This window comes from Marmota monax, unplaced genomic scaffold (genome assembly GCF_021218885.2).
Source record: "Marmota monax isolate L192 unplaced genomic scaffold, Marmota_monax_Labrador192_F-V1.1 WCK01_AAM20220418_F8-fsc00024, whole genome shotgun sequence".
In the NCBI taxonomy this organism is placed as follows: Eukaryota; Metazoa; Chordata; class Mammalia; order Rodentia; family Sciuridae; genus Marmota; species Marmota monax.
This window is the reverse complement of record NW_026695224.1, coordinates 30641488-30662978: the sequence shown is the minus strand read 5'-3', so window position 1 is coordinate 30662978 and position 21491 is coordinate 30641488. Positions and strand designations below refer to the sequence as shown.

The 21491-nt window shown below is 49.1% G+C and overlaps 1 protein-coding gene across 2 annotated transcripts in view; it reads right to left on the bottom strand.

Annotated features, from left to right (window-relative positions):
* Nucleotides 1–955: 955 nt before the first annotated feature.
* Nucleotides 956–21491, bottom strand: part of Bco1 (beta-carotene oxygenase 1) — a 30435-nt gene continuing 9899 nt past the window's right edge. Inside the window, exons 4-11 of one of the 2 annotated variants that reach the window (XM_046435185.2) lie at nucleotides 20914–21061; nucleotides 18874–19021; nucleotides 16358–16581; nucleotides 13523–13780; nucleotides 6436–6541; nucleotides 4947–5041; nucleotides 3756–3867; nucleotides 956–1698 (exon numbers count right to left, since the gene is read on the bottom strand). In XM_046435185.2, the coding sequence (XP_046291141.1) occupies nucleotides 1469–1698; nucleotides 3756–3867; nucleotides 4947–5041; nucleotides 6436–6541; nucleotides 13523–13780; nucleotides 16358–16581; nucleotides 18874–19021; nucleotides 20914–21061 (1321 nt within the window). In that variant the 3' untranslated portion in view covers nucleotides 956–1468. The remainder of the gene's footprint in view (nucleotides 1699–3755; nucleotides 3868–4946; nucleotides 5042–6435; nucleotides 6542–13522; nucleotides 13781–16357; nucleotides 16582–18873; nucleotides 19022–20913; nucleotides 21062–21491) is intronic. The other variant, XM_046435186.2, reaches the window with a different exon arrangement.

Sequence of the window (21491 nt, the reverse complement as noted above, 5' to 3'; positions counted from 1 at the left end):
CATGCATGAGGCGCTTGGTTCGATCCTCGGCACAACATTAAAAAAAAAAAATAAAAAGATATGTGTCCATCTAAAAATCTTAAAAATAAATAAATAAATATTTTTTAAAAATCTGCCTCAGTAACTTAGCAAGTCTCTAAGCAACTTGGTGAAACCCTGTCTCAAAATAAAAAATAAAGATGACTAGGGTGGTAACTAAGTGGTATAGTGCCCCTGAGTTAAATCCCCAGTACAAATAATAATAATAACAATAATAACTCTGAGGCTGAATGGAGACTACAGTTTGGAAGCCAAATATTGTTTCATGGTGATTGTTGGGAAAAAGTCACAGTCATCCTGGACAAGTACCCTCCTGGGGTATTTCATGCCCTGCACCAGAGTATTCCCACCCTTGAGGCACATTACTGAATCTCCATGGAAGACTGAATGGGATTTGGATTCAGCACAAGAGTGTGAACCCCCTGCTGTCCTGATCCCATGCTGGAGGCGCCCACTGGCATAAGGGTGGGACTCCAATGCACACGGGGCTTCCAGTAGCTGTTTAGAGTCCCTCTGGGCTTGCTCCCAACTTCCTGCATTCCCATTGCCACCTTGCATGGGGACCCTGGCCTCCTGCCACTCTGCCCCACACACCTGGTCTATCCTGGCAGCACATGCAGCTTGGAGAACCTCAGACACGGGTGACTCCCTGCTCTGGTTTTCAGACACAACAGACGCTCTTCACGCCAGCACTGGCCTTGGTCCTTCCTCCTGGATTCTAGTCCCTCTGCCATGGTTCATCAGGTCATTGTCCGGCAGGCAGACCATTGTCCTGGAGGTGGGGTCCCACTGACCTGTTAGTCCCATCGATTGTACCATGAGGCATCTTGGTGGCTCTGAACCACAAGTTCTACAATTTTGATTTATTACCTTAGAAGAACTTCAGAGGAAGAAGCCATGTAAAAATAAAACAAGGTCTGAGCAGACTTTGAAGTCTTTATTCTTTTTATATCATACCACATCGCACAGGGAATGGCCACATAGCAGCGTGCCTTCCGGGCCACGACACTTATCACGGGGTGTGGCTGGGAAAGCCAGAACTCCTTGCCCACAGTTCAGTCCATTAGGAGAGAAGGAGGTGGGCGGGGGGCAATGACACGTACTTATCTCTCTTCTCCACCGTGTTTGTGGTTTCTCGTTGTGAGAATGATGACAATGCAATGTGATTTAAAACAATTTCTGATTCAAGGTCTTCATTAAAAAAAAAGGAAAGGGGCTTCCTTAACAGTGCTAGAGCAGCCAATGCGCCTTTGACTCTCAGCAAGGCTTCTCCAGACAAAATCCAAGTGCAGACACTGACAGGCTCCTTCTCCATTTTGTCACAGTGTCCACAGAAAGAACAAGTGCAGAGTGAGACGCAGGCCCCGTTCCCCCAGAAAGGCAGCAGGCCGGGCCCACGTCCTGCTGCAGAGCTGTCCCACCAGCGCCGTCAGGCCTGTGATGCTGCCTGGCAGTCTGCAGCCTCCTCCGCCTGGGTCTCTGCTGGGGCCTGGCTCCTGGTGCCCCCGTCCGTGCCAGGGATGAATAACCCGTGGAGGTCCAGGTGCATCTCCACGGCAACTGAGGCGCGAGCCAGTTCCATAAAATTTTTGGCATCCAGAATAAGCAGAAAAGGCGCCTTTTGAGGATCAGTAGAAACAATGGCAGATAAGATAATTCCTTTGGGAAAAAACAAAAAGAAACAGTGCTTGCTTTCTTTGACTTCAGGTGCTGGGGCTAGAGCCCAGGGTCACACACGTGCTAGGGGAGCACTCTACCACTGAGCTGCGCCCAGCCCTAAAAAAGAGATACTTTAAAACAGTGCAGCCTTGAACATCCTCTGGCTGGAGGACTGATTTCTCAACCATCTCTCCCTGTTCCCTTTAAACTTACTTATCTAATCCAAATAGGAGGAAAGAGATTTTGATATTCTATGTGAGCAGAAGAGAAGCCTGGGAACCAGAAATCAGAAGAACTGATTCTAGCACTGGCTGGATCAGTCCCTTTACCTCTCTGAACCTCAGTCTCTTCATCTGTACAGTAAGGATAACCCTCCCTAGTCTTACAGGGTTGTTGAGAGGATCCCTTGCAGGGTGGGATATGAAAGCGCTTTGTAAATTGTTGCAAGTACTTAGGAATGGCTATTTTCCTACTGCTTAAAAATTCAGATGACACAGAGTCCACTCCAGGGATGCACTTTGGCTACTATGTGTTACTCAGCTAAACTTGGACTTGTCACAAACCAATGGTGTTCGAACAAGTCCAGTTCATCTTTTGTGCATGCAGCCAACTGTAGTCTCAGCTTTCCCTCTGTAGAATGGAAACACCCCAAGGCTTACTCAGCAGCCACTCTCAAGGGATAGACAGAGGCTAATGAGTCCACACACTTTCAGGGGAAGTGAGAGCCCCCCACTGCCACCAGGCTCCCAGGATGTAGAGCAGTTGAACACAGGCGAAGTCAGATTGGCCTGTATTCAGATCCTAGATCTGTACATAGGGTGTGTGTGACCTTGGGCAAGTTATCTCACTCCCTGAGCCTTCCTTGGTAGAATGAAGACAGTGACTCTCTTCCTAGGGACCAAGAGAACACACAGGAACCAAGTGCCCGGCTGAGTGGAAGCCAGCCTCAGCTGGAGTTGATGCCAACAGTCCTCCACCTGGGAGATGACAGTGACATGGAGTTTTGGCTGGCGTGCCACGCCACAATCAGTAGGAAGACAAGGCCAGACAGAAAGTCACTCCCTCCGCACCTGAGGGAAGAAGCTGGCAGGCTCCTGGGGCCGCCTGCCCTCCCCTGCAGGTGTGGGCAGCCCCATTACGCCTTGCCAGCTGGTGACCCCACCCTTCTCCTCAGCATCCCCTGGCTGTGGGCAGGGCGTTTCTGAGGCAAGGGCAGAGTGGAAGGAGAGGATGCTTTGGTCATATGGAAACCTAGAAAAGGGAGATTGGCCGCAAACATACACTTTCTATGTGCTCTGTGAAAAAGTCACATGTTTGTAGTTAGAAATTTGGATCCAACCATTGCAATGAATTCCACACCCTGGGAGAATTCAGTGTCACTTGGTAGGAAGGACATGGGCTTTGTTTATTATGGACTTTAACCTTGCCAAAGAGAGAACTAGCCTTTGTCCTTGGGAGGTCCCTTCTAAGTCCTTGGAATATCCTAACAGTTGGTTCACCTGGGGGCCTCGGACCCTCCAGGGAGTCTATCCTCACAGTGTGGTTTACGGTGGACCTTGGACCATGTGCTCTCAGTTTAACCTCTGAGGGCTGACGACTAAAGTTTGGCCACATAAGTGGCCCAGTAAGACTCTGGACACCAAGGCTCAGCTGAGCTCCCACAGCTGGCAGTACCTGTGTGTACTGTCAAGTAAGGTCACTGGGAGAAGTCAGCACTGAGACTACAAGGGGAGAAGATAAGCGCAACCTCCCCGCCGGGCCGCTCCTACACCCAGTCCTGTGGGTCTCTCTGCTTTGCTGATTTTAACCTGTGTCTTCTGACTGCAGTGAAAGAACAGCAGCCTCCCGTGAGTTCTGCCCAGCATGCACAAGACCACCCTGAACAGGTGGTCTGGAGGGCCCTGAACTTACAATTGGTGTCAGAAGCAAGAGGGTCTTGGGCTCAGACAGAGCTCAGAGCAGACCTCCCCTAGCTGTGTGACCTGGAGGACAAGATGCCCCTAGACAACGTCTCTGTTTCAGGGGTGATTGCTGCAGCATGCAGCGGTCAGTCTTACCATCATCCTCGTCCTTGGCACCTGGAGCAGGCACAAACAGGGGTTCTGCAGGCCAGCAACATTCCTCGCCCCATTTTAAGGTCGACTTGGTAAGAATGTCATATTTTAGAATCTGTACATCCAAAGAGGGGAACATGTAAGTTACCTGTTCAAGGACATGCTGATTTCCTGGGAACAGGTAGGTACGGAGGCCCACGGGGGGAGATTAAGCCCTCACATCTAGATTTTTTCATCACCTCCAAATGACATCTGCCTCTGGTCAGCATAGCAACGAAAAGGAAAGAACTGAAATTCCTCCTCTGGCTTCAAACTCAGGTCCCCCAGCTACAACGTGGCCAACAGTGACAAGGAATTCTCAGAAAACTCCTGAATTGATCTGGTATTTGGTACTACATTGCAATTTTATATGTTAAATAAACAAATATGTTCAATGCCAAAGCGAGAATATAACGTGATTCTTTCTTGCTTTAAAGATGAAAGACCCTGGGCAGAGGGATAGCTCAGTGGTACAGCGCTTGCTCAGCATGCACAAGATCCTGGGTTCAATGCAGCATCGTGCAAAAAAAGAAAAAAGTCCCTGGGCCTCTCTTAAGTTCTCATAGGCCTACTCCCTTTAGGGTGTAGGATTAGAGGGGAGTGGCTTAGGGTGTCTGTATGTGTGTTTGGGAACTTTAATTTTTGGCTTTGTATATTTCTACCCTGTTTGCATTATTTTACAACACAAAATTATTAATAATGAAGATTTCAAAGAAAAGTGAAGCCTGTGTATCACTTTGTACAGTGCCCAAACATAATAAGATTGACAAACACTAATTTAAAAAACAAAACAAATCCTCCAAATTCTAGTCACACCCTCTCTGCTCTAGAGGGTGAGCTAGTTCCTGAGGGCTAGGGACACCCCTGCTGACTTCCTTGTCCTCAGTGCCTACCACATGGCAGCACATAGTTGGTGCGCGATAAATACATGTGGACTCAAGTCACTGCCTGAGCTCCAACCAGGGCTTCTTGAGCTGCAGCCCACGAGGTATGGCTCTCTCTCTTGGATGGTTCATCATTACTTTGGATTTATCTTCCCGAACTGACCTCCTTTCCTGATCAACATCCACACAGTCTCCAAAACCTTGAATTCAGCTTTGCAGACAGATGAGACCATTCTAGAAAACCACTCTGCAGCCACACAGGGGTCAGTACCTTGGTTGGGATTGGGCTCCACTGAACCTCAGCAGCAAAGACATAGCGGTATTGCTTTCCGTTGTGAGCATAATTGATCCGAGGGAGCTCTAAGCCTGGAGAGAAAGGAGGCAACAGTAAGCCCCTGTCACCTGGGTGGGGAACATCCACCCTTCCTTCCAGGCTGGGCCTCCTTTCCCCAGAAAATGTTCCCAAGCAGGATTCCCAACCTTGATTCAGACTCCAGATTGGATCAAAGGCAGCCAAATGCAGGGGAGGGAACCTCTGATAATGACCCTGGCTCTATTAGAAGTTTCAGGAGTAAGGTATCATAGACCAGGGTTTAAGTGTGTAAGCATCTTTAATTATCCAAGATAGAAATCAAAGAGAATTACATGATTAAAATCAGAGGCTACTGCAAATTTTTAAAGCTCTTTTTCAAAAAGTACTTATGCGTATATAGGGGCTGGGGTTGTGGCTCAAAGTGCTTGCCTAGCATGTGTGAGACACTGGGTTTGATTCTCAGCACCACATATAAATAAATAAAGGTCCATCAACAACTAATAAAAAATGTTTTTAAAAAGTACTTGTGTGTATGTGTGCACACACACATGTGGGGATGTGAAGATAAATTTTGGAAGCACAGTAAGAAGTTTCAATGGGCAATACAAAAATATCTGATGAATTCTATTATAATAATATGTAAAAATGATGTTTACAGAAGATTTTAATAACATGGGCAAGTATTCATATCACAAAATTAAAGGCTGGTTATAGAATCATCTTAAAAATGTTACAAATGAAGAGAAAAAGTTTAAAAGTACTGCTGGGGTTAGAGCTGTCTTGAAATTTATACTTTATATTGTAGATTCATTATGTGAAAATTTCATTATGTCTATTGCTTTAATAATCCAAAAAATTCCATGCAGATGTGCATATCTTTAGGTATTCCCATGAGTCAAGCTGAATTTCTAAGTCTGAATGCTGAAGGGAAAGTATTCTCTTGTGACATACTCCAGGTGTTGAAGCCAACTGCTGGTGAGGAGGTAAGGTCCAGGAATAGGGGCTGCCAAGGTGACACTCTCACCCCCTGAAGGCCTCCTGAAAGGACCCAAGGTCTTCGTGGCTCCTGCAGGCTCAGCAGGGACTAAGGACAATGGACCACTGGGATGGGAAGGAGATATCCGTCTAACCCCCAGATGAGCAACTGTGACACTTCCAAGGGACAGGCCAAGGTGAGCATGAGAAGGATGGCCGCTCACATACTTAATAAGCTGCCCACGGCTGGCCCCAAAGCAGGCCTGCGTCTAAGATTTACATCTTCATTTCTTAATGTTCCAAGAAGCAAAAATCCCTCACAGAGCAGGTTCAAGGGTCTGCAGAAGGCCATTTACAGAAGCAGATTCTTAGGCAGCCAGGCAAATTCAAGTTTTGCCAGGAGAGTCCCCAGACACTGAGCCTGATACCCCCTCCCCCGCCCCCAGATACAGGCAAGGAGGGCGCCTGTTACCTTCGTAAAGCGCTTCTGGCTGGCAGTAGACTTGGTCATCTTTCTCCTTCAGGGCCGTTGCTGTCGTAGATGCCACCTTGATTAAATTTGAGCCTACTTCGGCATTCTGAAAAGAATCATTTTTCAAAACAAAACAGGATGACGTTTTATTCAGAGCAAATCTTTCCCTCACTGGGTACACTTTAAAAATGCTTTAGCATAAATCGACCGGCTTCGTCTCACATTAACTGTAGGAAGCAGGTATTTTATTGTTGTGATACTATTCTCAATTTAAAAATGAGGATTAGCAGCTTGAAGTGGCTCCTCCAAGGTCACTCAGCCAGTAGGTGGTAGAACCAGGCACTGAAACCTAGGGCTCTTTTCTCCCACTCTGGGCTGCTTTATCCCTCCCAGGGAAAATTAATATGCTTATAAGAGTAAATTCTCACTTTATAAATACTGGATGGTTCACCTGTAAAAGAGAGCATCAGTCATTAAAAGGTGTTTATAAAGATCATACAATAATATGAGAAATGCTTATGTTACAGCACCAGGTGAAAGTTCTGGACTAACTTGCATATGGAGCCTGAGTTCAACCATTTACACAAAATTACTATAAAGAGACTGGGAGAGAAACCAAATATTGACAATACAGTGAGTGGTGGGTTATGGGGACCTTCCTTTCTTTCTCTGTGCTTCTCTGGATTACCAGTACTTTGACCTGTGAAAATGTATCATTGTTGAAATGAAAACAAATGTGATATAATTATTTGGGATAAAAACAACTTTCAAGGCCATTCCTTACTCTTGGGTTATGATCAGACTGCTCTGTTCAGTAACTTTCTGTCACCATTAACCCAGGAGAAGGACTTAACATGAATAAATACTTACTGAACACCTAATGTTCCCTGTTTGCCCCACTTCCTAACCATGGGGTCTTAAGCAGGTTAGTTAGCTTCTCCACAATTCTGCTTCCTTGTGCATAGTGAGGATGATAATAGTTTTGAGTTATTGTGAAGATTAAATGAGATCATCCTCACAAATGGTCTTCAAGAATGCCTGATTAACTTAAGAGCTAGATAAATGCTAACTGTTTTGTTGATGATGACATCTTTGTTGTGATAGTTGTCCCCATTGTCCATAGGGAATACAAGCCCCCCAGTGGGTGCTTACTGCAGATAGTACTGAGTCCTATGTATAGTATAGTTGATCTGATAACTGGGGCAGATATGAAAGGATTAACAGGCAGGTAGTATATACAGTATGGATACACAGGTGACTCATGTCCTGGATAGGACACAGCAGGAGGGCTTAAAATTTTATAATGCTGAGAACAGCATGCAATTTAAAACTTATGAATTGTATATTTGGGAGTTTTCATTTCATATTTTTAGATCACAATTGATCATAGGTAACTGAAACTATATAAAGCAAAACCATAGGTAGTGGGGCACCACAATATGATTATTATTATTACCATTACAATAACAATTCCTACCACTACTCCTGGGGGTGAGTACAGATTAGGCACTGGAAGACTGAGAAACAAAATCACAGATCCTTATTTTGGCTGACTTCTCATTAAAACTTTTCTCCATGTACCAATTTTCCAAAATCACTTTTTATAATGAGAACCAACCTACTTTTTGCTGGGAAGGAGGAAAAGTTCACTGCATCCTGGTAGTTGGACTGCAGGAGTGCTGAGAGAGCTGTCTAGATTAACCTGTCAATCTACAGAAGAGGAAAAAGGGGAATTGTCCAATGCCACACAGGCGGAAGCAGAACTTGGGCCCAGGCTTTTGCACTGTGATTCTTCTTCTTGGAAGCAAGAGCATTGTAACAGTGGGCAAAGCAAGAGCAAAGGTCCTGAGACTGGCCAGTACTCATCCAGCAAGTCTCAGCTCAAATGTCCCCTAATAACTCAGTCTGAATCTGAATCTTCAGTGTCTCTGAGACATTTGTTCTAAGCAGTGGTTTCTCTATTATGGAGCTGTTTCTTTTTCTTTAATTTTTTTTGTTGTTGTTTTTAGATATACATGATGGTAGGATGTATTTTGACATATTATACATAGCTGTTTCCTTCTTACACTTGTCTTCTCCATAAAGGTAAGGACCAGACTTTGCCTACTGCATGGCACACAGTCAGTGCACAGGAAGTAATTGCTGGAAGGAGTAAATGCATAACTCAAGCTTTTCCTTCAACTATCAAGCGGTGAAACACTTGCTTCCCAGGCTGGCTGTAAGAATTCAGTGAGATAAACAGCATGAACAGAGTAGCCCAGTGCCTGGCACACTGGCAATAAACAGAAACTCTAAGCGCCTCCCTCACCTATGCGCACCGGGAGCCAGTAGGAGGCCTGCCTGGTGCCTTGCTGGACACGTGACAGCCACAGGCCCCTGGGCATGTCCCAGCCTTGATTCTCAGGGAGTCGGTCTACAGAGACATCTTATAACTCCAGCCTGAAACTGGTCAGACTGGTTGAGGAATAAACTGAATTTTTCCACACACAGCAATAACGAACATGACTCGGCTGCTTTCGGCTGCAATATGCTCAGCTTTGGAAAGAAATCACTTTCCAGCCAGAGTTCAACAAAATCCTGGGGGCCTACTTTAAAGTACCTCAATTTGAGGGAACTCCCAGGAGAATCAGTCGTCTCAGGAATCCCCCACATACCAGTTTCAGTGTGAAATCTCACTTTACAACCTTCTATGTGAATTTGAGCCCAACCTCAACCTCGCTGGGCCTGCTTCCTCCTCTGTCAGAAGGGCTGTTGAGAGTAGGCAGAGTTGCTTCCTCCTGCCTCTGAGGATCATGTTTAGCATGGAATCATAGCTGTTGAAACTTCTGGTCCAGTGTCAGACACATTGTAGTTAGTGACCTGGAGCCAGACAGACAAGCATTCAGATCCCAACACAAATCCCATGGCTGATTCATCGATTTTGGGCAAGCTATTTTCACTCTCATCTGTAGACACAGGGAGAAGCCACAACTACTAGGGTGTGATGTGTATTAGCACAGCACTTCACAATTCCTAAAGTGTGCAAGACCCAGAGCGAGAGAATGAGCAGAGGATCACAGACCCTAACCATCAAGCAAATTGAGCAAAATATCCTCTCTCTCCTACCTGGACACATGGACCTTAACATTGTGGAACTAACTGCTGTGTCCAGGGCAGCAACCACCAGCCAAATGTGGCTATTTAAATCAAATTTTAAAAACAGTGAAGTAGGAGCTGAGTAGGATTCTCAGTGGTAGAGCACTTGCCTAGCACGTGTGAGGCTCTGGGTTCGATCCTCAGCACCACATACAAATAATAAAGGTATTGTGTCCATCTGCAACTAAAAAAAATTTAAAAAAATAGTGAAGTAAAATTAAACATTCTGATGTGCTCTGTCAAGTGCTCCACAGAACTCATGGTCAGTAGCCCCGTTACAGGGCAGGGAGAATGTTCCGGCTGTGATGCAGGTACCAGTGCACGGTGCTGCTTTGGAAGGAGCTTGACTTTAGGAATCTAGGGCCCCTTGCAGCTCTGAGCTGGATGAGATGGAACAGAGACAGCCAGGCCTGGCTCTGCCCTAACTGCCTGGATGCCCTGGCCAGCCCTGCCACCTTGTGGGCCCAGGTGGGTATCCCAATGGCACAGTCCACTCTTAGGGGGACAGGGGCAGGTACTGAAGCAGGTTTAGGATTCCAGGCATCCAGAGCCTGGTTGGGGTAAGGGTGGGGAGATGTCCTTCTTGGTGGGTACAACCCCTTGTGCTCTGTGAATACCTCACTCACCCTGTGGAGAAGGGGTCCTGCTAGAGACAGAAGGCCAGAACATGGCCCCCTTTGCCAGGGTCTAAGAGCACAAAGGGCATTTAATAGGCCTCAAGTGCAGCACGCTCCCAACGCATAGCTTCTCTTACATCTGTCTTCATTTTTGCATTTGGAGATAAAACCCAAGTCTCCTGGTCTAGGAGTAGAAGCTGCTACTTCTGGGTCCAAAGTGCCTCCTCCAATGACAGCCTCTTGTGTGTGGATGATAAATGCTCTGAACCCACCTCCTGGAGCACACGATGCCCTTTAGGACAAGGGCAGGGCTGCGGCCCCTGTTGTCTGTACACGCCCATGGCCCTCCCTGCCACTCCTCCTCTCTGCCGAGCCCTGCCCTAGACACCTGATGCCCTACATAGACAGGCTGGGGGTGGGGATGGGTGATGCCCAGAGGCCCTAATGGCCCCACCTTCTTTTGACCTTAGCTGGCTCAAGTGCAAGAGAATCCAGGGCAGTAGGGTGGTCCTGGGCCTCTAAGTACAGTGCCCTGTCACCCATTCCATGTGGAAATCATTTTTCATTTGGAGACCTTGGTTCACATTTTCATTCACTCACTCCTCATTCATTCCTTCCCGATACTGAAGAGTACCCTCTCAGCTTGGGGACACGGTCAACAAGCCAGAGTCCCTGCCCTCTTGGAGCCTGTGCTTCAGTGGGAAGAGGGGACTGAGCAAGTTCCTCATGCTGGAGGTAAATGTGGAGCTCTGGGGCCGGGGGTGTGCCTGCACCTGAGGGCGGAGATGACCTGAGGCCTGAAGGATGGGGAATCCACCAGGCCTAGAGTTTCTGTCTCCTGGCTGCACATTGGAATCCCTGGGTGCTGAGCCCAGCCAGGCCTGGGTCCCCTGGAGGTTCTGCTGTAGTGGTGTGGGCGTGGGCTGGTCAAGCTTTGCAGCAGATTCCAACATGCAGCCAGGGAGATGGGACAGATCAGTGTGGCAGGCAGAGGGAACAATAATGGACCAAAGTCCCAGAGCAGAAGGACATCTGAGAGAGGACTGCACTCCTAGGGTCACCTCTCTGATAAGACTCTGGACAGGGTGGGGCCAGAGCTGCCGGATGTGCGCATGTGTGGCTATGTCCACCTGCTTCACTCTCCCATTTCCATATGCAGCAGCGGAGAGACTTGAAAGTAGAGAATACATTTTTAAAGGACAATAAGTAGCAATTAAACAGCGTGACCAGAGCTACCCATCCCAGGGCTTGCTCTTCTTTGCTAATTTCAAAGCACCAGATGGCTACACAGTGTCTTTTATAAACATCCTGTTTCCCTTCTAAGCATGGTCCTGGGGAGGGGAACCATTTCCAGGACATGATAAAAGGTTATAAAACCCTCGGTGTGGGCAGCAGGAGGAAGCGCACTCCTCTTCCTGCATCATCATCCTGGGCTGAGAGTGGCCTTGTGAGTCACCCCTGTGTGGTTTGTGACACCCCCATTCTTCCTGGAAGTGGGAGACAGGCTGTGGAGCTGCACTGCGGCATCTCCCAGCTATGGGCTGTGACCGATGGGTCAATAGCCCTGAGCGCGCAGGGAGGGAGGGAGGCAATACTTTTCTGACGGGTCCCTCAGAGTCTCAGGTGCCACAATGCCTGCAACCTCTTCTTTCTCGTTTAAATGTGGCACTGGTGATAGAACGCAGGGCCTCTGAGCTGCGCCCCCAGCCCCTCCAGCTTCTTTTCAGGAGGTCATACCTTGGTGAGCAGCAGTCCCCCTGCGGTTCAGACCTCTGCTTCACATCTTTGTCTTAGTGCCAGCCTTTGGCTCTGTGTCGTTAGGGATGCTTCCCTTCCACACCAGTTAAGAGTTGGGTAAAACAAACAATTTCATAAATTGTTAAATAGGGGCGCTATCAGACATGGTGAAACCATGGCAGAGGTACACAAATGACCACAGGTGGGGCAAGGCCAGAGTGGCGGGCAAGACCCCCTGCTCTGAAGACTGAGTAACCCTGGCGCGGCTCCTGGCTCCCTGCTCGCTGTGTGGAAGTAGGCTGAACCCCTGCCCCGTGGAGCCTGCAGTGAGGCCGGGAAGGCATCCCGGGTACTGGAGGAATGAATGTTCCTAGGCCTGCAGAGCCCTAAGAGGGGTCGGGGTGACTGTCCAGGGCTCCTTCCAGGAGTGAGCTCTGCTATGGAGAACAGCAGTCACTACCACCTCACAGCCGCAAATGTGGTTTGGAGATAGGCAGGAGCAGGCTCTGATCTTAGGTGGGCTGTTGGGACCTTGGGCACTTTCCTTCACCTAAGAGCCTCTGCTTTTTCATCTGTAAGATGAGGCTGCTGGGGACTTCTCCCATGGGTCGCCCTCATCATTAACTGATGTAAGGGAAATAGAGTGCTTAGCAAAGTACCTGGCACCTGGTGTGCATTTAGTAAATGTGAGCCATCAAAATGTAATTGGATTTGGCTTCATTTACATTCACTAAGTCATGAAGACAGTGAGTGCTGGAGCCAGAAGCCGTGCTGTCGCCTCCTTGCGCCCAGAGCCACCGCAGTGCCACCCTAATGGAGGATGACTACTGGAGTCAGAATAGGACTGTTGGACAGCCAGTGGTAATGAACCCTGGGCAGAGACTATTAGGTAAAAATTAAAAATGATGCTGTCAAGGGATATTTAATGTCAGGGAGAGATGTTTAGATCTATTAATAAGTGAAGAAAGGAGCATGCGAATTAGTATTCACAGATTCAGCCATAAGAGGGAACAAGTGTCCAGATGCCACAGCGTGGAAGGACTTTGAAAGCATGCTACCTGGGAGAAGCCAGTCAGAGAGGCTGCTCGCCTTGTGGTTCCATTGACATGAAAAGTCAGGAAGGCAAGTCCTTTGAGATGGACAGTAGGCTAGTGGCTGCCTGGGACTGGGGGGAGGGGAGGGGCACCAGGAGGTGATGGCTAAGGCGTGTGGGATTTCTTTTCTGGGGTGATGAAGATGTTCTAGAATGGATAATGATGATGAATGCACAACTCCATGACTATATCAAAGAAGAATGAACACAGCACTTTAAATGGGCCAATTTTGTGATATGTGAATTAAATCTCAATGAAGCTGTTAGAGTTATGTATAATCTGATTAAAATTGAGAGAGATATGTACATGTGCATCTTATGTTTGCACGTGTGTGTGTAGGGGGGGCAGACAGTACAAATATGTCCATAATGATCGAAACAAGGAAAGCATCATTTTTCTTAACAGTTCATTTTGAATTTCAATGTCAATCAAATAAGTGCCAAAGTAACTTCCTACTGGGCTTGGGTTTCTCTAGGAAGAAACAGCTGCTCCCCAGCACCATACCTTGTCCACATGGAGGGGCACAGCAAACCTCCGGAGGGTGGGGACCGAGGTGAGCCTGCAGTTCTCTTCGAAGTCCTTGTTGAGGTTGGCCAGGTAGAAGAGCTGGTAGAGGCTGTTGTCCTCATAGGCGATGACATCAAACAGGATGCAGTCACCTTCCTCGTAGGCGTTGACATGGTGAAACACCACCATGGCATCTGTGTAAAACTTGGTGGGCACAGGCTTTCTGGTCCTCTGGTCAATGATGTGAATGTAAGTCTGGAAGAAGATGCCCACCTGGTGGTCAGCTCTCCCTCTGAAGCTTGGCATGGTGGAGTCCGGGGACTGACAACACCTGGCCCTACCCGGCACTAGCTCATGATCTGGAGCATTCCCCCTCCTGAGCTCTGCGTCTTCTCAGAAGTACCCGATAGGTAGAAGCACTCAATGGGCAGAGCTGTCCCTTGTTGGTTTCTGTGGCCCCATCTTCAAGATGGAAGGAGGGATGCCCTGCTGCCAGGGCCTCTGGGCAATGTCTGGGGAGGCTCCCCAGGGTGCACTGCCCCGCATTCCACAGACGAACTCCAGGGGACAGTGACCGCATTGGGGAAGACCTGCCAGGTGTCAGGCTCCATCAGAAGCTGTAGTCCCTAAGATCCCAAGTCCCCCGTCCTATGGGTCCCCTCTCCTGGCTGGTACGACAGGGCCCACTTCCCACCTTTGCCTGTTCCCCAGGAGGTGCTTGTCACAGCAACCCCACCTGTCCTGGGGGCTACAGTGAAGCGGACCCAGTGCCAGCTCCAGCCTAGGAGCTGCACCCGCTCACAGGTGCTCAGGGACACCTCCCTGGGCGCTACTGGCTGGCCGCACTCTGGGTGGTAATCAGCCGTATCTGTGGCCATTTGCCTAATCCAACGGGGTGTGAGTTTTCTTCTTTTGGCAGGTCTGGGCTAACCACCTCCTCCTGAGAAGAAGGGAGGCTCACTCTGGTCCTTCTCTCTTTCCCCAGAACCAAGCTTCAGGTGTTAGGAGGGCTGCAAGGGAGGTAGGCTCTGATTGAGGTGGTAGTGGGCTGAGTAGGGGAGGTGAGGATAGTGGTGATGATTTTAGGCTTTCTCTCTCTCATGACTGCAATTCCTGAGCCAACCACTGGGATCTTGCAGGAAATTCTCTTTTAAAGTTGGGCGTGGTGGCACATATCTATAATCCAGGCTACTAGGGAGGTTGAGGCAAGAGGAACACAAGTTTGAGGCCAGCCTCAACCCTGTCTCAATATTAAACAAAAAGGTCTGGGGATGTAGCTCAGCTCAGTGGCACGGCACCCCTAGTTTCAATTCCCAGTGTTGTAAAAAAGGAAAAAAGAAAATTCTCTTCTGAACTCATTCCAGAGCTTTCCCCAGGGCTGTCTGCTCTGACATGTGATTTCTGACATGTGGAATCTCCCTGAGACTTTCTGAGGGCCAGGGACTCCTGAGAGGTTCAGGTTAGAGACATAGAGGACTCCCAAGCTCCTGTTGGCAGGAGCTCCCAGGGGCTCCCCAGGAGATTGCTATAGGACATGCACAGCTTCAGTGGACTTCCGGTCCTTCTTGTTTAAGCTGCAAATATTTGTGGAGGGGCTACTAGGCATCAGGGGCTTCTTCAGGAACTAGAGAGACACAAGAATCCCAAACTCCTCTCCCAGAGCTCCCATGCTAGTGGGGTGAAGCCCGCAATAAATACCAAATCTACAACATGTCAAGGTGATGGGCACTCCTGAAATAAAGATAGCAGGGTGGAGGTGGAGAAAGCCCCAGCAGGGTCTACTCAGATGGGCTCAGAGAGGAAGGCCCAGAGATCAGGGGTGTTGAGCCACCACCTGGGTCAAGGGCAGGGGGCAGCCAGGTGCAGGTGGGGGAGCAGCCCATTTCATGAGAAGAAGACGATGCAAAGGCCCTGAAACAGGAACGTGTCTGGCTGGTTCAAGAGTCTGGAGAATCAGGAGGACACCAGGACAAAGCAGGGAGTGAGGGCTTTGGATGGGGGTGTGTGGGGATTCCAGGATCTTATTCCAAGGAAGATGGAAAATCACTAGAAGGTTCTGAGCAGAGGCGGGACCTTAGCTACAACTTTACTCCCACAAGAACCTCAGAGCTGAGAAGGGAGAGGACAGGCCCTAAGGAGGGGCCAGTCACAGTATTTGTATGTACATGTAAAACTGTTTGCTACTGGGACAGGAGGCTGGGAGGGAGGGGACTGAACATGTGGCTCTAAAGTCATGTATTAGTTGACTAAATAACACCAAGAATTACTTGATATTTTTCAAAAGCAAAGTAATAACCGAAAATAAACACAAACACATACGTACACACATTACCACACAGACACACCTGCTGGAGCACTCAGGCACACCTGGACTACAGAAGTTTCTCCTGAAGCACACTGGGGAGCCCTCCATCACTGCGGCACCTGCCGTCCTCCCAGCAACACAAGGTGATGGCAGGGATGCCAGAGGAGCCGTGTTCTTGGATGATGGAGGCTGTGAGGGGCCCAACTATCCCTCAGGATGAGCTCTTGGTCCCTTTGCAGCTGGGCATGTGGGGACTGGGTTGGTGGCCTTGGTTGCGTGAGGTCAGTCTGTCTCCAGTGACTTACTGAAGTGAGGGGTAGAAGGCCCAGGCCTCTTGCCCTCATTCAGGGCTACTCTAAAGGACCGTCGGCTTTAGAACTCTGGAAGGTTGAGGCTCCTCCTGGAGTCTGCAAGGTAGCTGCTCTCCTCCCTCCCTCCACGCAGTCGCCTTCCCCGACCCTCCTGCCAGTCAGGCTCCCTCCCAGTCTGCCCCTCCGGCAGGCAGCGACATCCCAGCCAGGCCTCACCTTGTCCTCCCTGTGGAAGGCCATGCAGGAAGCCCAGCTGACTCCCCGCATGTATGCCGTTGCCATCTTGAGAATGTCCAGCCTGAACGGCTGCTCCAGAAACACGATGTAGTTCTCGCTGATTCCAAAGCTGTGGTAATAGCTGGGGGAGAGGAGCGAACGGGAGGGGATGGAGCAGAACACCTCCGTGTGCCTCAGAGGGCTCTTCCCCTTCCTCTTGGCCTCTGCAGGAAAGCAAACCTGGAATCACACAGGAACCAGCCCAGGACAGGACCACCACACAACTGTCACCCATAGACTGATGGTTGCTAAGGAGACCAGGCGTAGGGCCTGAGAGCATCCCACTCAGGCCCCCCATGACGATGGGCTCAGGTTCTCGGGCCTGAAAACCTCTGGTCCACCAAGGGAGGCCTCGAGGCCAGGACTTGGCATCACAGCCAGGGGCTCACCCGAGCCTCGCCTGCTTTGGCACAGTCTCGTCTGGACTGTGGTCCCACTCCCTCGGCCCCACTCCCCCACGCCTTTGTGCATTGTCTGTGACTGCCTTTGCTTTCAGCTACAGTGGCCCGCGCCATATGGTCCTCAAAGCCTTAAATATTTACTACTTGGCCCCTTTACAGAAAAAGTCAGCTGCTGCAGAGCAGTGCTTTTCAAACTTTAGCGCTCATGTGAATCATCTGGGGATGGTGATAAAATGTGGAGTTTAACTCAGCATGCGGGCTGGGGCCTGAGTCTGTGTTTCCATCAGGCTCCCAAGAGACGGGGGCTTTCTGGGATGAAGCTCTGGTATTTTTCTGGGTGCCATCATTTGGCATGTATTTCCTAAGGCTTCCACAACTTTCTCCTGCACTGCCCATTACAAGACCCTGGGAAGGGACCGACTTGTGATGAGGGACTTTTATGTATACTGTGACAATCAAGCCAGGCTGTCGGATGCCCACTGCAAAGCTGAGAGACTGAGACTTGGTGACATTGCTTACCACTGTGGTCAGAGCCACAGGGTTCAGCAGGAAAACATGGCCCCTTAGCCTTGGCTTCCTTCTCCACCATCAGGTCGCATAGCCTCAGTGAAGGTAGAGACCAGGATGAGACAACACAGTGGTGAGGGACAAGCTGACCTCTTGTCCTGACTGGGGTTCCGGTGCCTCACCTGGCGCACCTGACACCAGAGGTGATCAGTGTTTGGTTTTCTTATTCCTCTGAAAGGATGAGTCACCTCTGGTCAAAAGGCCTCCCCACCCAGGCCCCAGGCCGGTTTATAATGAGTTACCTGCAAAGGTCCCCACCTCTCTGAGGCCACCTGTGCACACTGTGAACAGCTGGCCGGGGAGGATGTTGTGGGGCTGTGGGATGGTTCTTTTCTTCACAAAACAAATGAAGCACAATGCAAACTGAGATGACAAGCTCCTGGCCCGGGTGGCACAGATGGGGACGACTCTCCAGGCCAGTCCCAGCTTGGAGCAGAGGGTGGCTGCTCTTGTGGTATCTGTGCTCCTGTAAGCTGCAGGCCCCAGGGTGTCACCAGATCCCCAAGCCTCACTGTCCTCCTGGGTAATATGAGGTGGCAACAGATGCCTAGATACCCCCGACTCTGGCAGTCTAGGATTCTGACTGGACCTTATAGTCCTTGAATGACATAATTAATGAGATTTTTGCTTAAAGAATACTCATTGTACCTTCTGACCCGAGGGAATCATATCTCCCAGCACAGCCTGGCAATTCTCTCAGAAGTTTCTACAGGACTGTGGGGGCAGGGACCATCAGGATCACAGATGTAAACCAGTTTCCTAAACCAGAAGGTCAGGTCAAGCACCCTCAGAGTCCCACACTGCCTCGAGTCCTGCGTGGCAGCCCTCATAAGGCCCAGTCTCCTGGGTGTGGTTCGAGGAGGGTCCTGGACAAACACAGGCTAGAAACCTCACCCTCTTCCCCCTCAGGAACATGCAATTCCCGTTGGCCTGGGCTTTGCTCCAGAATCCCAGCCCTAAGTGGAGAAGGTCCAGAAGGCCCAGAGAATAGGGTGGGGATTTGGAGTAAATCCCAGCAGAGCTGAGCTCCCTGAATAATCCTGGGAGCCTGGCTGCTGAGCTGGGGGTGAACCCTGGCCATGCGAAGATTGTCAAAAGACTTAAAACATGGATGGATGGATGGATGGATGGATGGATGGATGGATGGATGGATGGACGGACCGAGGGATGGATGAATAAACTAATAAAATAGTGGAGCTTAGAGAAAAGGTTGAAATAGGACAAATGAATGGATGGGTGGTGGGTGGATGGATAAAATGATGAATTGATGAAGGAGGTTAGAATAGTGAGGGGATTCCCTTCTTCCAAAAAGAATTCCAAAAACTACTCTTTTCTTTTAAAGGAGGAATCTGAGTTTATGGTCATCTGAATGCCTTCTCGATGGGGAAAGTATCACTAAGTGCTGGGTTGTAAACAAAACCCCAGCATTCCTCAGCAGGAGCTGCCCTTGGCCAGGTGGGCTTCATTACGTGCCCCAGAAGGACCTACCTGGCACTGTGGCAGGGATCTTAAATATCACATATTTTGTCTTCCCCTTGTCCACAATGGATGTGCCCATGTTGAGAACATCTCCAGCCCCATCATAATGAGGATGTGACGTTGCCAGGTTTATAGCCACATATTTACGATAATCAACCTGCAAAATAAGACAGCCTCAAGGTTTTTAAAGGGGAGAGGTTGAAATTTCTTGAACACCTGACTGATTCTATGTCCAGAGAGATGTGGGGGATTTTTGCACATCTCCAGATTGGAAAATAAGAGAATTACCTGAGTGGGTGTGGACCCTTGGATCTGATGTAACCCTGTGTTGGGAGGGGCTCCTACTGCAAAGGGGTAGAGGAGAGTTGGTGAGCCTGTGTGACTTCTGTAGCTGTGATTCCCCCCTGCGGCCTGTCCCCGCCAGGGCCCTCAGCAGGCAGACAGGCTGTCTCACCGAGGGAGGCTTGAGCAAAGACTTTGGCAGAGAGACTGCAGCCTTCCAGCTAATCCTGGCCACTGCTCTGTTAACTCATTTAGATTCACCTCTTTTGCCTTCCACAGAACACAGGGCTCCGGGCCTGTCTCGCGCCATTGTTCTGGGGATAGAGAGGGCACAAAGCCCTTTAGTCAAAGTGAAGCTCCACTCACAGGCTGAACAACAACCCCTGCTCTGCACAGGCCACAGCTGCAGAACCATGAGGTGGCCAGGACCAACTGTCCACCCTTCCTCCCCAAGAGCAGCGCACCCTCCAGCCCAGAGTCAGGAGGGCTCCATCCTTTCCCGTTACTTCCTCTTTTGTGGAAAGCAGGCATCAGTTGGACCCTGCCACCTAGCTTAAAAGGAGCGGGACATAATTTCCCAGCTAAGAAAAGCACTCCCTTTAACAGATTGTTAAAACGCCTTGTGAAGACACCGGGGCTTTGAACGGCCAGCTGAGGAAAATCAAAACGGGGTCTATTGATTTTCACAAAAATGTTGGATTGATTCTGCCCAGGAAAGGCATCTGCTAGGACATTTATTTTTATGCCCTTGTTCTTTGCCCAAGGCCTCCCTCTGCAGGTCAATATGGGTAGGGCTGCCAGGAATCCTGGCACTCCAACAGCCATTCCAACGTCATCAAGCTCCCTAGGTGCCAAGAAGTGTGGGTTGAATTGTGTCTTCCAATAAGACATTGCAGTCCTGAACCCTGGTACTTACCAACGTGACCTCATTGGGCAATAGGGTCTTTATAGAAGTAATTAAAATGAGCTCATACTGCATTAGAGTGGGCCCTAAATCTGATGGCTTGGGAGTTTATGCAAGGTGAGAAATTTGGACTCAAAAACCTCAAGGAGATGGCTGTGTGGTGATGAAGGAGGAGACTGGAGCAACCTGCCTATAAGCTAAGGAGCTCCAAGAATTGCTGGCAGCCACCAGGAGCTGGAAGAGACAGGGAAGGATCCCACCCTAGACCCCTCATAGAAAGCCTGTCCAGGAAATTCATTTTTATAAAAGGAAAACAAACTAAGGTTGAGTTAGGACCTCATCACTCATGTTATTAGAAAGCAAACTCCAAGTGGGAACACCTTGATTTCAGACCTCTGACCTCCATGACTGAGAGTAAAGCCCCTTAGTTTGTGCAATAGTCACGTATTACTTAGTGATGGGGACATGTGGTATTATTTTGGGGACAGAGATAAGAAACATCAATATATTGTGCTGTTGTGTGAATGTCACAGCATGTTCAAAGACAGACCAAGGTGGTTATAACATCACTAGGCAATACAATCATGGGGCCACCAACGTTTAAGTGTTCTGTGTTGACAGACGCATTGTCATGGGGCATAGGACGTGCTTTGTTGCAACCACTATGGAAAATCAACACAGCCCCAAAGATGAAAGCACCATCCCTGCCCATAGGAGCTTGGCTTAGAATTTAGTACCATTCCAGCCCAGGATGGAATGGCACGTGGGGGGACCTCCGATGAGCTCCTTGCAGCCCAATGGGTCTCGCCAAGCATGCCCCGCCCTTGCATGTGAAACTGAGGTCACCGAAGGTCTGCTGATACCTTCTGCAGGGTCTCCAGTGTCCATGGGTCGATTTTCCTGATGTAGTTCGTCTCTGTGGTTGCATAGAAGTCGTCTCCACACTTCATGATGTTGATCAGGCAGTTGTCAGTGAAGTCAGGGATGGTGTGGGACAAGTAGGAGAATGCTCTGGGGAAAGAAGCGTATCAGCAGGGTCACTGGCTCTGCCCACCCAGCCAGAAAGTTCTGCCCTGAGGATCCTAGTTTTCTTATCACTTTAATGCTTAATTTCAACTTCAGGAGAAAAAGTACTGGGTCTCAATGGGTTCTTAAGGAATCTCGAGGACTCAGATATCTGGTTCCCCAAAGACAATACCACAATGAACTGGGCAAAAAGGGAGTTCCTAGGTCACCCACTGATCCCTACTGAGCTCTCAAAAATCCACAGGTCTCTTGTGCCAGAGCCAGCAAGAGCTGGCAGGTTGTTTCCAAGTGCTTGGAGCAGCTCTACAGAAATCGCACACATGCCATAATGGCTGTCAAAGCAGTGAATTCCTGCTTTGTCCACACTGGTTTTCTCAAATTTGGCTAGGAAATTAGTTTTTTAAAAAGGAATACA